At 37.2% G+C, this 14,200-nt stretch overlaps 1 protein-coding gene across 1 annotated transcript in view; it reads left to right on the top strand.

Moving 5' to 3' along the window:
* LOC148949806 (B-cell receptor CD22-like) overlaps positions 1-14,200 on the top strand; it is a 392,914-nt gene that overhangs the window by 172,960 nt on the left and 205,754 nt on the right. Inside the window, exon 5 of the mRNA XM_089093108.1 lies at positions 10,024-10,215. Within this exon, the coding sequence (XP_088949234.1) occupies positions 10,024-10,215 (192 nt within the window). The remainder of the gene's footprint in view (positions 1-10,023; positions 10,216-14,200) is intronic.

Genomic DNA, 14,200 nt, shown 5'->3' with positions numbered 1-14,200 from the left:
TCTAAGATCCTTTTGTGCCGGGCAGGACAGTTCATCGTCTGGTTCCCGCCGAAAGTAAGTAAGTAAGTAAGAACCATCTTAAAGACAAAGTGTCCAGTAGCGAATTCCCCTAGGGGAATAGTTATTTTTGAAAGGTATTGTGAGAATCCGTGGTTTGACTAATAAATTTGATCGAAAAGACAGCAAAAATTTGTCCAAATGGTTTTCACTCATAGTAGGTAAGACCTCCCAACGCTCTACTCATAGTGTCACTAATAGTAGGACCTCCCAACGTTGTAAAATTAATCACATGACATTTCTTTTGAGTTGACTGTTTCTTTTTTCCTAGCAGGTACACTAGAACGTTCTTAGTGACAGCCCTTTCTGGACTTAAAAAAGAAATCCTGCTTTGTATATTCAAAAAAAAAAAAAATACTTTCTCATGATATGAGTTTCATCAAAACTGGATATCTCTATATCCAGCACAAAACAAGGGAAACTAAATGGTTTTTCTAAGATTTCTGGGAAAGTAGGTGCCGGCTTCTATTTTTCTGGATCATTTTTGTGATCCTGGATCTGGATCATATTTATTTGGATTATTTATCCAAGCTTTACAAGTCATGGCAAAACCGCCTAGTCGAAACTAGATAGTTTGGTAACACAAAATTAAAAAAATTACATTGGACGAGGTAGGATGATCCTTTAAGGTGTTGAATCCTCTTGATACCATTGGTTTCATTTTGTGACGGTTTTTAGTGAACCAATCATATTGTTCCTTACTTTTTATGGCAAAATATCCCACATCTTTAAAACCAGGATAGCTAGTGCCCTGGGATAGCGATAAGTCTTGGTGATCAGCGATAAGTCTAGACAGTTAAGAAAATGCGATTTCTGGAGTGACAAGTAGCTTTGTTTTTGTAAAATCTGTTTTTTTTGCGATAAATCTTAAGCCAATAAAGGTATAAAAAGTTTTTAGGTCGTGACATTTTTAAGTGAGATATCGGTCACTCTGTGAGTAAACTTTTATTTATAAAGTGTCCTTGAATGATTTCATTTTCTACGTATATTGCACACTTCTTGTTTAAACTCTTGTGCTTGGAAACACAATGATATAGAAATGAAGTGAGGATTTGAAAACGTTAAAGTTTTATGGCAATGTTAAGGTAGTGTATGGGCAGGGGTTTAACGTCAAGTTGAATATACCAGTTAGATGTCTCTTTTATTGGGTGAAGCTTAGAGATAATCGTCTTCCAATTAGAGCAAGATTTACTACTAATATTGCTAATCAAACAGTTCGTGGTAACGAACTGTAAGTAAGGAGCGACCCGGCTCAATGGTAACCGAAACTCTAGAAAACGGTATTTTGATACAAATAGATACATCAAAAGAATCAGATTTTAATGCTAATTTCAAATATATAAGTTTCATCAAGTTTAATTCTACCCATCAAAAGTTACGCGCCTGAGAACATTTGGCTGATTTTCGAAAAAAGGAGGAAAGACCCCTAAAAGTTATAGAACCTTAATGAAAATCACATCATCATATTCCGCGTATCAGAGAACCCTCCTGTAGAGGTTTCAAGCTCCCATCTACAAAAATGGAGAATTTAGCATTTTTTGCCAGACGAAAGATCACGGATGCGTGTTTATTTGTTTTTTTTTCCCCAGGGGTGATTGTATCGACCCAGTTGTCCTAGAATATCTTGGGAGGGCTCATTGGAATGGAGATTAAAAGTTCTAGTGGCCTTTTTAAGTGACCAAAAAAAATGGAGGGCAACTAGGCCCCCTCCCACGCTCATTTTTTTCCCAAAGTCACCTGATCAAAATTTTCAGATAGCTATTTTGTTCAGCATGTTCGAAATATAATAAGTATGTCTTTTAGGATTACTTAATTCCCCTAAATTCCCGGGGGAGGGCTGAAACTTATGAATTTTACCCAATGTTAACATATAGTATTGGTTATTTGGAAGTATACAGACGTTTTCTGGGGAGATTTTGCCTGGTAGGGGGGGAGTGGGGGGGGGGGGGGGTTTTTTGGGAGGATCTTTCCATGAAGGTTGTTTTCATGGGGGAAGGGACATTGCTATAAAGGGGACGCCGGACTTCCCAGCATTATTTAAAAAAAGATCAGAAATTTAATATAAAAAAACAAGTATTTCAACTGCAATAGCAGCAACATCGAAACTTCAAACGAACAAAAAATATTATATATATTATTGGGTTCACCCCCTAGTCAATACCTCGGTCTTTAAGCCAAAGATTTTTTAGTACTTTCATAAGAGCTATTTATTCTAATTAACGGCCTTTGTGATTAAGCAGTCATTTTTAAAGAATTGGAACAAAATTCGAACTTTCGCTTAAAGAGCAAGGTATTGACTAGGGGGCGAATCCCCTAATAAACAAATTAAAAATATATGAATATAGAAGTTCGTTACGTAAGTTAATTCGTAAGCTATGTATATTTATTACTAATAAAAAAGTTCGTAAATATAATTAAACAAGTTTTGAGAAAGCCATTTAACTAAATAAAAGTAAATTAATATGAAAATTTTTTTTAGTTATTCATGTACGGTGAGCCAAGATCAAAACGTGCATTTATTCAAAAACGTTCAAAAATTAAATAAAAAAAACAAGTTTTTTAAACTGAAAATAAGGAGCGACATTAAAACTTAAAACGAACAGAAATTAGTCCGTATATGAAAGGGACGGTCCCTGCCTCAACGCCTCCCTATTTACGATAATTTTTGACTCTGTATCAAAAATTTATTTTTTAAAACAATAAAAAACATTAGCGTAAAGAGCGCGGCGGGGAGGAGGGGACAGTCCCTTTCATATACGTATGTTTATTACAAATAAAAACGTTCGTAAATAATATTTAATAAATTTCGAGAAAGCCATTTAACTAAATAAAAGTAAAATTAATATGAATTTTTTTTTTAATTATTCATGTACAGTGAGCCAAAATCAAAACCTGCATTTATTCAAAAACGTTCAAAAATTAAATAAAAAAGACAAGTTTTTTAACTGAAAGTAAGGAGCGACATTAAAACTTAAAACAAACAGAAATTATTCCGTATATGAAAGGGGCTGTCCTCTCCTCAACGCCTCGCTCTTTACGCTAAAGTTTAACTCTGTCTCACAACTTTATTTTTTAAAACAATAAAAAACTTTACCATAAAGAGCGAGGCGTTGAGGAGGGGACAGTCCCTTTCATATACTGAATAATTTCTGTTCGTTTTAAGTTTTAATGTCGCTCCTTACTTTCAGTTTAAAAAACTTGTTTTTTTTATTTAATACTAAGATAAGAATTATTAATCAAATAAAAAAAAAAATATAAAAATAAGAAAAGCACATTCAACAACAAAGCAATTTACTACCCCAAGCCGTTTCTGAGTTGTTGCATATAAGTCATTTTGACAGTCTGGTAGTACTTATTGTGTTTTGATGTATCTCTTTATTTAACCCTGCTGCATTAACGTTAAGTTCCATAGGATCTTATACTACAAAATGTTGTTTACTTATTGTTTGGAGGCAAAAATTGGTATGCTCGTTGGCCCTTCCCCCGAACCTAAAACTCAATTCCCTTGACCAACCTTCCTCCCTTTCTTTTTCCAAAATTGCCTGGAAATTTCAACTCCACCCCCAAGCTGTTCCCTAGATAGTGTAGACATGCTATTTCGATGAGCTGAATAAAAATAGTGCCTTTCAATATATTTCCCCCATCTCATCAAAACTATAGATCCACCTGATTATATCACCCTTCAATACTCCCTCATAGTTTTTATCTCGATCTCTTAAGCATTCTCAAGATATTTTAAATAATTAAAAAACAGATTAGATGCACGTAGTTTCTTTTGGTTTACTCAGGTACGCGTGCCGTGTCCAGAGTACAATCTTGGGAAATGCCGGGGAATCCTAGCCCTAGTGAACTTGAGCTCCGGGTAACAGCTCACTTGAAATGCAACTAATTAGGAACAAAAGGTTTTTGCCCATTTCCAGAACCCTTATGACCCTCACTCTCACACTCCAAAAGCAGTATGATTTCTTAACCCAGAGGTTGATCCTTGAGCTAATAGGACAACCAGGGTCAAACGTGTCCCCCCTTTCTGTTATAAAACCTAATTGTAAATAATAGGCATCCATCATAGTTTAAAGCCCTTGTCCCAGAAACTTAGGGGGTTGTGTATTCCCTGGAATCACATTTTTAAATCTTGGCAACTGTTTCCAACAAAATGGCTATCTCAAAATTTTGATCAGATGTCTTTGGGTTAGGTAGTAGAAAAAAGCTTCGGAGGGGGCTAGATGCCTTCTCATCCACTAATTCAATGCCCTCTGCTCGTCCCCTTGAAATTTCCTGAAAGTTTCAGTTTAATAGCCTAAGCTATTCATGAATTTTTTTTAGATACACTACTTTGACAACCTGGTAGCTCATAGTATCTTTTGATTTTTATTGTTAATTTACCTTGTATGAATTTTAAGTAAACTAGAAGCGTAAAGTTCAAACAACATTATTTTTTCTGAATTGACAATTTTTCTGGCCTCTTCTCCCTCCACAGCACTATTTGAATTTCTAATACCCCCTCTCCTCCTTTTGTCCAAAGATATCTGAAAGTTTGAACTCTATAAGTTTGAACTCTGAGACCCAAAGTCATTCTCAAGACATTACCGACGTGCTATTTCAATAGCCTGGATTCACATAGGGTTTTTTGATTTACCCCCCCCCTTCCAAGTCAAAATTTAAAAGACTGGACCTCCCTCCGATACTTCCTCGAAGTTTTGACTTAGTCTCTTAAGCCGTTAACATCTGTTCTCAAGATATTACAGGTACGACATTTCGATAACCTGAATGCCATAGTCGTATAGCCTATAGTTGCTTTTGATGCCTATAGTCGTACAGTCGTTAGCCATTCTTGAGATATTGCATTTACACGATTTTGAAAACATTGCAGCACAATTTGTCTATTGATTTATCTCGCTACTTAAACGTGAATATGTTAGAAGCCGGCAACACCGGTGTTTTTTTTCTGGATTGGAGATAAGACCAAATCAGCCCCTTGACCTTCATCTTACACTAAATTTGAGTTTTCCTCACCCTAGCCTCCCCATTCTTTGTCCACCAGTACCTGAAAGTTTCAACTCCTTCGCCAACGCTGTTCCCAAGATATTGCAGACCTATGTATCAGAGTGGGCAACAAAAAAAATAAATTTTTTTACCTTCATAACTTTAATAAATCAAATAATATTATCATTTTTATTACTAAATATCAGTATATGTACATTAAACTGATAATTCACATTCATTTGTTTTTTTTTCAGTAAAGTGCAAATTATGCTCTGGCCTTGGGAAGGCATAGGGGTTTTGATCCCCACTCTTGTTATTTATGCTTGTTTTGAGTTTGACTCGCTTATTTATTGTAATTTCTGTTCGTTTTGGGTTTCATTTATTTATCGATGCTGATTTGTGGTAGTTTCACGCTTGGTAGGTTATTTCATTTTATTGTTTGCTCATTTTTGGTTTAATGGAGTTCCTTACTTTTCTTTGAAAAACTTATTTTATGGAAAAAGTTTTCCAATTAATTTCTGTTCGTTTTATATTGACATAGTCTTTTCAGAGAAAAAGAAAATAATATTTTAAATCTTTTCTTTTTTTTTAAGAATTTATAGTTTGGCCTTCTATTTGTATGCTTGAGAAAAACTTTCAACAATTTTTAACAACATACACCCTTTCAAAAATCTAGACACAAATAATAGTGCTTAATTTAGTTTCATACCTCCTCTAGTTGACCTGAAATAGAAAACTTGATACCATTCGCAGAAAAACTGTTTACTTTCATTGATAGCTTGGATACACTTACGATATTTTGATTTAGTTAAATTTTAAGAGAAGAAGTAGCCCTGAAAGTTTGAACATAATACCCTCGGTCGTTCTTGGGATACAGCTGAGATGCCTTATTGGGAATTAGCATTAACACAGTGCATTTTGAATTAATCTTAATGCAACATTTAGTTTTTAAACATAATGGACAAATGGGAGGGTGGGTGTGGGAGGGGGACTAGTTGCCATCCAATGACTTTCGACTATTAAAAAGGGCATTAGGCCCTTCTATTTTCAATCGAATGAGCCCTTTTCGAAGTTCCTACGACTCATTCATTCAAATCATTCAATACGAAGTGCCCTAGTCTTAAAAAAAAAAAAAAAAAAAAAAAAAAAAAAAAAAAAAAAAAAAATCATAATAATACATTGTACCCAGATCGATCTTTACTATATAAAATTTCAAGCTTTCCAATCACTTTCGACAATCAAAAAGGGCACTAGCCATTTCAAATTCCAACTGAATGAGCCCTTTTTGAGTTTCTGCGACAACGCTTTCTATAGACACCTTATATGCCCCCAGGGCATAACTTCCAACCCTTGTCTTGGGGGCTGTGAGTGGGTTGCATCCTCAAAGACCTAATTTCCAGAACTTTCAACTACGTTAAACAAAACGGCTATCTCAAATTTTGATTGGATGTGTTTGGGGAAATGTTGGGCGTGAGAGGGGGGTTAGTTGCTCTCCAATTACTTTCGACTATTAAAAAGGGAACTAGCCATTTCAATTTCCAATCGAATTAGCCATTTTTGAAGTTTCTACGACAATGCTTGGTATAAAAACCTTATATGCCCCCAGGGCATAACTTACAACCCTTGCCCTGAGTGCTTTGGGTGGGGGGTCGTCATCCTTTAGGATCTAATTTCCAAAACTTTCAACTACTTAGAACAAAATGGCCATCTAAAATTTTGATTGGATGTGTTTGGGGAAAAGGTGGGCGAGAGAGGGAGATTAGTTGTCCTCCAATCACTTTCGACTATTAAAAATGGCACTAGCCCTTTGAATTTCCAATCGAATGCACCCCTTTTCAAGGTTCTACGACAAAATTTTCAATAAAAAACCTTATATGCCCCCAGGCATAACTCGTAATCCTTGCCCTGAGGGCTCTGAGGGGGAGGGGCTTTCATTCTCAAAGACCTAATTTCCACAACTTACAACTACGTTGAACAAAATAGCTATCTCAAATTTTTGATTGGATGTGTTTGGATAAGCGGTAGTCGCGGTAAGGGGTTAGTTGCCCTCCAATCAATTCTGACTATTAAATATGGCACTAGCCCTTTGAATTTTTAATCAAATGAGCCCTTTTTCAAGTTTCTACGACAAATCTTTCAATGAAAACCTTATATGCACCCAGGGCATAACTTATAACCCTTGCCCTGAAGACTGTGGCGGGAGTATCCTGCTCAAAGGTATAATTTCCAGAAGTTTCAACTACGTTGAACAAAATGTCTATCTCAAAATTTTTAATGGATGTTTTTCAGGAAATGGTGGGCGTGGAAGGGGTGTTAGTTGCCTTCTAATCACTTTTGACTATTAAAAAGGGCACTAGACGTTTTAATTTTCAATCGAATAAGCCCTTTTTGAATTTTCTACGACAACGCTTTCTATAAAATAGCATACATATGTAATGTATGCCCCCGGGGCATACATTACAACCCTTTCCCTGCAGGAATTTGGGAGGGGGGGGGGGTTGTCATCCTCAAAGACCTAATTTCCAGAACTTTCAACTACGTCGAATAAATTTGATATCTCGAAAGTTTGATTTGATGTGCTTGGGGAAAAGGTGAGCATGAGAGGGGGGCTAGTTGCCCTCCAATCACTTTTGACTATTAAAAAGGGCACAAGCCACTCCAATTTCCAATTGAATGCGCCCTTTTCGAAGTTTGTACGACAACTTCTTCGATACAAAGTGCCCTGGTCTAAAGGAAAAAAACAATTCATTGTGCCAACATCGTTCTTATATGCCCCCAGGGCATAACTTAAAACCCTTGCCCTGAGGGCTGTGGGGGAGTGTCCTCCTCAAAAGTATAATTTCTATCTGAAAATCAACTACCCTGAACAAAATGGCTATCTGAAAATTTTGATTGGATGTGATTGGGGAAATAGTGGGCGTGGAAGGGGTGTTAGTTGCCTTCCAATCACTTTTGACTATTAAAAGGGGCACTAGCCATTACAATTTCCAATCGATTTAGACATTTTCCAAGTTTCTACGACAATTCCTTCAATACAAAGTGCCCTGGTATGGAAACCAAAAAAAAAATAATACATTGTGCCAACATCGTTCTTTACTTAGGCAGCGCTATTGCACTACCTATGATCCATTTGGGAAGCACATTTTCGATCTCGGGATATTGCTGATATGGTATTTTATTAGCGAGAATTCGCATGGTAATCTTTGATTTAACACTGTTTTTTCCTCCAAGTGACAATTTTACGTCCATTTGCCCCCCCCCCTCCCTTAAAGTTCCTTGAAAGTTTCAATTTAATACTCAAAGCCGCTCTAGAAATATTGTAGATTTGCCATTTTGACAACCTGGTAGCACATAGTGTCTTTTGATTTTCTTGCTACTTCACCGTACATGAATTTTCAGTCTCATAGAAGCTTATGGTGTAAATACATTATTTTTGTCTGAATTAGCTACACAATTGTCTCGCTCCTTCTCCCTCCATCTGCAAAAAAATTAAATATCCCCTGCCCCACTCTCCTCCTCTCTTTCTTCGACAGCGCCGGAAAGTTTGAACTCCATCTTTCAAGCCGTTCTCAAGATACTGCAGACATGCTATTTCAGCAACCTGGATGCACATAGTGTCTCTCGATTTACCTCTGCCTTCAATGCTCCCTAATAGTTTCAACTCGATTCCTTAAGCCTTTCTCCAAATACTGGAAAAAAATTGAAAAAATATGTGCATATAGCGTCTCGATATACTCGGGTACGTGTGTTATTTTCAGAATATACTCTTGGGAAGCTCTGGAAATACTGACGTGGCGAACGATTCGTAATAGATCGCTACAAATAAATTATTCAGGAACAAATCAGATTTCGTCCATTTCTGGGCCCCCTAACACCTCCCCTCCAAATGAAATTTGTAATTTTCTTATACAAAAGAAAATGATTATAATGATTTTCTTTGGTGCAGATCATATTAGCTCAAAATCTCTATAAATTTTGAGCTAAAGTTTCGGACACCCAGGATCAAACATCCCCCCTTGTCAATTCTAAAACCTACTTATAAACAACCAGCAACATGCATAATTTATGCCCCTTGCCTCAGTGGGGCCATTTAAGCCACTGATGCACACTTATTGAATCATTTGACTTTCTTTTCAACAAAATCTTGAAATTTGGATAAGAGGTCTTTGGGAAGGATAGTGGGTAGCAAAAGAAGGTACGGGAAGGGGACCAGTAGCCCTTTCATCACTTTTGCATCTTAAAAGGGCATTAGAACTTTCATTTTTTAATAGAATGAGCCCCCCTCCCTCTAAAGTGTTTAACGATCACCCCATCCATATGAAGCTGCCTAAGGGGAAAAATACATGGAAGCCACTTTGTTATTACTTAGGCAACGCCACTGAACTGCCTATGATTTTTCTTCAAACTTCTTTCAATGAAATAAAGTATAAATTTTGTCCAACAGACCTCTATCTACTATCCCTAAATAATTTGTCTACAATACTTCTAATCTCATTCAGCTTTGAAAGCTGCGAGTCACTGCCTGTTACCCAGCCTAGAAATGTCAATTTTTTGTATACTTTATGAATTAATATAGATTTAAATGAGTAGATTCCTCAACAAATTTAAACGTACTATTTTAGTATGCATAAAACAAAAATCTTGATAATTGTATTTCTATAATCGATTTTTATGTTTTCAGGCACACCACCTCCTGTGATTTCATGGTATTACAACGATATCTATAATATCTATATCTATATATAGATATATATATATCTATAATCGATTTTCATGTTTTCAGGCACACCACCTCCTGTGATTTCATGGTATTACAACGATATCTATAATATCTATATCTATATATAGATATGTATATCTATAATCGATTTTCATGTTTTCAGGCACACCACCTCCTGTGATTTCATGGTATTACAACGATATCTATAATATCTATATCTATATATAGATATGTATATCTATAATCGATTTTCATGTTTTCAGGCACACCACCTCCTGTGATTTCATGGTATTACAACGATATACATATCTACTCCAGTGACAAAAATGGAAGGCCAAAAAATAAAATTAAGATTCGCCTTTTAAAACAAGATTTTGGCGCTGTTCTTTCTTGCGAAGCAAAAAATTCCAACCTGACTGATGTGGCCCGTAAATCTTTTACAATAGACATCCTATGTAAGTATTTTGTCTTTCATTTTTCTTAACTTCGTGAGAATTTATGGTAAATGTTTATAGATTCAATCACCCTTGCTACACAAAAAAAACAAATAATTTGAAGCTTGCATTTTTTAAAATTGAAAATGGTGTTTTGGTTAAAACCATGTTTAGGTGGGGAGAAGGGAATGTGATCTTAATACCTCAAAATTGAATTTGTCTGCTAAAATTTTCTGACTTTTCACAAGTATTCAGATAAATATAGAAGAAAGTCCTGAGACAGTGGAGAGGTTTTATCAATTGGAGGGGGTAACAAGAATTTCTCCCTTCTCCTCCGCCAGTAGATTTTGAAAACACGTTTTTGGGGTATTTTGATTGAAATGTTTTTTCTCGTGTCTTCAGTAAAAAAATGGATATGACGACCAACTTTACTTACCTCTAGATTTTGAAAATTGCAATCCCCCACACCCCTCTAAATATGTGCGAATTGACACACCCCTTGGGAAGTAGAAATTAAGGTATAATCTCCCTTCTTCTGGAATAAGCGTGACTATTGGAGCTGAAGGGGGGTAGCTTCCGTCTATTACAGAAGAATTGTTTTCTTCGTAACAAAATAGATTACATTCATTATACTTACCGCCACAAAAGGTACCAATTGATTTAAGATTGTTAAAAAACTTTGTACTGAGGTTCCAAGCTTCAGATATAGTAAGAAGGCGTGGTGGAACATTCTTTCCCAAAGATTCATGTAGTCACTACTAAATAATCGGTTGAAATTGTCGAAGTTCTCTATAATCGAAGTTCTCTGTCCGTCTTTTCATGATCCACTTCGTGGACGAAGGCTATGCAGAAATCCTTAAGGTGGTATTTTTGGAAGATGGATTGGCTCCATTCGCTTGACTTGGCCGCGTGCAGTTGCGGTTTTCGATGTCACTGAGAATGGTTTCAGTAGACAGGATTCTTTGGCGTACTTCCATATTTGTGATACGGTCAATGTATTTGATTCTAGCAATGTGACGGGGGCATCTCATCTCAAAAGCTTTAAATTTTCTTTCAACTTCGGGTTTCAGTGCCCATGTTTTGCATCCACGCATGACAAATGGAATTGCTAAACTGTTGTCTAGGCACATTTTGATTTTTGTTGGATATATTTTTACTTTTCCAGATTGCGCTAGTCTTCGGAAGCTAAAGATAGCAATTGCAAGTAGACTTTTAATGTCAGATCCATGGCAGTTACCGGAGGAGAGTAGGCTACCAAGGTACAAGAAGTGGTTAACTGTTTCAACTTGTCTCCCACCTATGGTGGTAATGGAGGGGTTGTCTAGTTCATGTCTCGTAGTTACCATTACTGTAATTTTTCTAACATTGATCTACATCTCGAATGATTTAGTGGCATGATATCGTTTATCAGCTTGTGCTTGCAGTTCTTGTGAAGAGTTGCCTATCACATCAATATCATCTGTGTAGGCAAGATTGTCTATCAACAGTTCTCCTATTGTTGTGCCACATTCCGAATGCATTAGTGTCAGAACAGAATTTACAAATAGGTTGAAGAGGTGTGGTAATGAGATGCAACCCTTGAGTATTCCTGTTGAAGTTGTGAAATCTTCTATCAACCCATCTGCGATTAAACTTGACCGTGAACCTGGTTGTACAGACGCTTGATTATCTGGACTATCTCATATTGGATGCATAGTACGTATGCGAATATACCAGAGTCCTTTGCGTCATATCAGGTCATATGCTTGTTCGTATATCAACGAATATTTGTCCATCTGACCCAACGTGAATGTTTTCGGTGGTGACTCCAGGGGCTTGTCCTAGTTTGAGTGACTTGATTGCTGATTCAGTTTCTGGCTTGAGGGGGGATGGTGGTCTGAGCTCTTGGTCAGGTATAGGGAAGTGTACTGCAGGATCATCAGCTCCAACGAAGTTTATTTTATCATTGTAGTACTCTTTCCATCTATCAAGTTTTATCTTTGGATAGATAATTTCTTTTGCGTTTTCGCCATGGAATGCTGATATTTGTGGCTGTTTCTTTTCTGACTCAAATCACGCACCATTCTGAAAACTGTTCCTCTGTTTTCCTTCCTGAACAGTACTTCGTAATGTTTGCATTTCTTCCGCAAGTGGTTACGTAGTGCCTTTCTTATCTGTTGATCTATTCTTTTTTTGAGTAGCTTATAAGTATCTCGACTGTTGCGGTCAGATTTATTATAAAATAATCACTTTTACTCGCATAGCGTAGGGATTTCATCTGTGATCGATAATTTTATTCTTGAGATTTTGTCGTCCTTAGGACGTCATACGCTGTCTTGATGATTGCTGATGTAGCCTGTTCGACCAGGAAGTCTATCTTGTTAGCAATGTTATAGGACGAATGATTTACCAGTATCCCTCAGAATTTCTCAGATTGAGTGGAAGTATATGTCTGCCTTTTTTCGGGATCCTGCCGAAGGTGCACCCAAAATCTAAGAATTTTTGTTATTTTCGGTAATTCTTTCATTCTTAGCTTGAACCTTGACAAACAAGATCAAAACAAGAAAAAAAATAGGGAATTCTTTTCGTATGACAGTGGAATTCTACTGCGTCTGGTACGGAAGAGTTCCAGTGCTTCGACATCAGCACATAATTCTCAGTTTTGACGTCTGGGGGTCTCCAGGTCACTTTACGATAATGGGGGTGTTTTAACAGTAAGCTGGTTACGAATAACTGTTTTAAAGGTAGAAGTCAAGCACTCGTTCGCCTCTCGCAGTGATTTTACCATGATCAATAGGCTACAGAATTCCCCTCCTACAGGTCAAGGAGCCTTTGTGGGGATTTGTGAACTGTTGTGTATTTATTGTAGTATTATATGGAAAATATATCTATATATCAATCTATCTATCCACATTAAATCAGACCAACCGACATTATCTGTACTCATTATAGTGTTGAAGTCCCCGATGACAATCAGTACGTCTTTCTTATCAACACGTCTTTCTTTATTTTTGGTCGATGATGCGTTGTGATGTGAAATAGGATTCTTCACATTCTTTCTCACTTCTGGTGGAGTCTCAGGCATAGATTTGGAAGACAAAGATATTCTTGGCAGTTTCATTCAGTCGTAAAACAGCTATTCTTCCTGAGATTAGGGTAAAGAGGCTGGAGATCTTGCGGCAGATGCTGAAATGAAGAATCGTATATCTTGTTTATGAACTCGGTATTTACGTCCAGAAAGCAAGAGGGAGGCTCTAGAGAGGTTTTCATCACTCTTTTAAGAGAAGTGAGCGTCGGAAAGGCCTATTAATCCTATTTGTACCTCTGTAGTTCTCTAAGACAAAGATTTAGTTTCCCTAGTTTGGCAAATGTTTGGATACTCGGTGTGCCAAAGTTTAGGGCGGTTTTTATTGGAACGGAATAAAAATGTGGATTCTCACCTAGGTTAGGGGTTGTCCAAGGCCTAGGGTTATCGGTTCTCTGGATGCGGTAGCAAGTAAGATCACATCGTCAACATTCAAATTGATTGTTGGTCGGTTACCCCGGACGTGGTAGTAGATGCTCGCATAATACTAAGCCTATTTTTCAAAATTTCAAGAGAGTTGTTTTCTTTATGAAATGGGGGTGGTCACTCACCTTCACCACCTTGCAGAGGCCTTTGTCTAGAAATTTGGATCCTCCATTCTGCCGCTGTTGTCTTCCTATAGAGGTTCTCTTCACGAGGTTGTTCTGCATCACAGGGCAATCCGACCCATTGCTGGGAGAAGGTTTGTAACTGACGAGACGTGTCCAAAAACCGGTGGTCCCTGATGATTGTACATCCGAGGAGCTTTCTTCCTCCTCCACCTTTATTTACGGCCCCCTGGCGAGGTTGCTCCAGTTTCTATTTTGAACCGCCCAGGGTATGGGTCCCACTTGGTCCGCGTCTCCTACTCAATGGTGGTATCTTATATATCTGTAAGGGTGTTCCCCAAACCACCACCTGGAAACTCGCTGAGTGGCCAAGGGAGGCCCTAACTGAGATGGT

Source organism: Artemia sp. Qi Xiang Cuo, chromosome 8 (assembly GCF_049724085.1).
Source record: "Artemia sp. Qi Xiang Cuo chromosome 8, ASM4972408v1, whole genome shotgun sequence".
NCBI classification, from domain to species: Eukaryota; Metazoa; Arthropoda; class Branchiopoda; order Anostraca; family Artemiidae; genus Artemia; species Artemia sp. Qi Xiang Cuo.
Note: the sequence above shows the minus strand (reverse complement) of the source record. Positions and strands in the feature narration are given on the sequence as shown.